A 1,156-nucleotide genomic window follows, 5' to 3' on the forward strand; every position below is an offset into this window, starting at 1 on the left:
AAAAAAAGATTTTATTTATTTACTTGAGAGAGAGAAAGAAAGAGTGAGAGCACAGAGAGAGGGAGAAAGAGACTCCTTGCTGAGCAGAGAGCCTGATGTTGGACTCTATCCAAGGACCCAGGATCACTACCTGAGATGTAGGCAGACACTTAACGTGACTGAGCCACCTAAGTGTCCCCATTCCATTTTTTCAAATAAGGAACACAAAATCTTTTCATTCTAGCTAAGTATTTGAACACTTTCCATTAGTGTACCTGTGAACACTGGTTCCAGTAACCTTTGCAATTAATTGCTTTTTTAACTTTTAATTGATCCTTACAACCTACATCAAAAGAATTGGATTCATCTCCTTTTTTCCCTCTCCTTTGAGTCTTTCTTTTTTTTTTTATTTTTAATGCATTAAATCTTTAAGTTCTGTAAAATGTCTTTGAACAATATGTTGAATCACAATCTATTGGCATGACAGATGCTTATGAAACACAGATGACAATATTCACTGAATTTTATTTTATTTTGTTACACACATTCTGCTGATCACTTTGTTTATGGCTTCTTTCACACCTTTATTCCTCAGACTGTAGATCACGGGATTCAGCATGGGGATCACTGTGGTATAAAACACAGCTACCATTTTCCCCTGCTCCACGGACTCCTCTGTTGGACTCCTGAGATACATGAATATGAGAGTCCCATAAAATATGATGACAGCTGTCAAATGGGACCCGCAGGTGGAAAAGGCCTTCCGCCTCCCTTCCGCTGAGTGCATCCGCAGAATGGCAATGAGAATGAACAGATAAGAAATAATGACCACTACCAGAGAATATGTCACATTAATGCCTCCAAGAATGGTCATGGTATATTCTTTTACGAAGGTCCCACCGCACGCCATTTTGATGAGAGGTGGGTCCGCACAATAGAAGTGGTTGATCTCAATATTCCCACAAAAGGAAGCCATATGTCCACAGGGTTGCGGCCAGACTAGTCAGAAAGCCATAGATGTAAGGGAAGGAAATCAGTCGCACACACACAGCCCAAGACATTTTGCTGCCATACAGCAGAGGTTTCCCGATTGCCATGTACCTATCAAAGGCCATCACAGCCAGAATGAAAATTTCTACGTGGACGAGGGCGATGAAGAAGAAACACTGTACCAAAC

The 1,156-nt window shown here is 40.9% G+C and overlaps 1 protein-coding gene across 1 annotated transcript; it reads right to left on the minus strand.

The window, feature by feature from the left end:
- Positions 1 to 508: 508 nt before the first annotated feature.
- On the minus strand, positions 509 to 1,151 carry LOC100483965 (olfactory receptor 5M3-like; the record flags this gene model as incomplete). The annotated part of the gene is given in 2 exon segments (XM_002926859.4): positions 509 to 947; positions 949 to 1,151. Coding segments are annotated over 2 exon segments (642 nt in total), but the record flags the coding sequence as incomplete, so codon positions are not given.
- Positions 1,152 to 1,156: the final 5 nt, after the last annotated feature.

The sequence above is a fragment of the Ailuropoda melanoleuca genome, unplaced genomic scaffold (assembly GCF_002007445.2).
Source record: "Ailuropoda melanoleuca isolate Jingjing unplaced genomic scaffold, ASM200744v2 unplaced-scaffold4770, whole genome shotgun sequence".
In the NCBI taxonomy this organism is placed as follows: domain Eukaryota; kingdom Metazoa; phylum Chordata; class Mammalia; order Carnivora; family Ursidae; genus Ailuropoda; species Ailuropoda melanoleuca.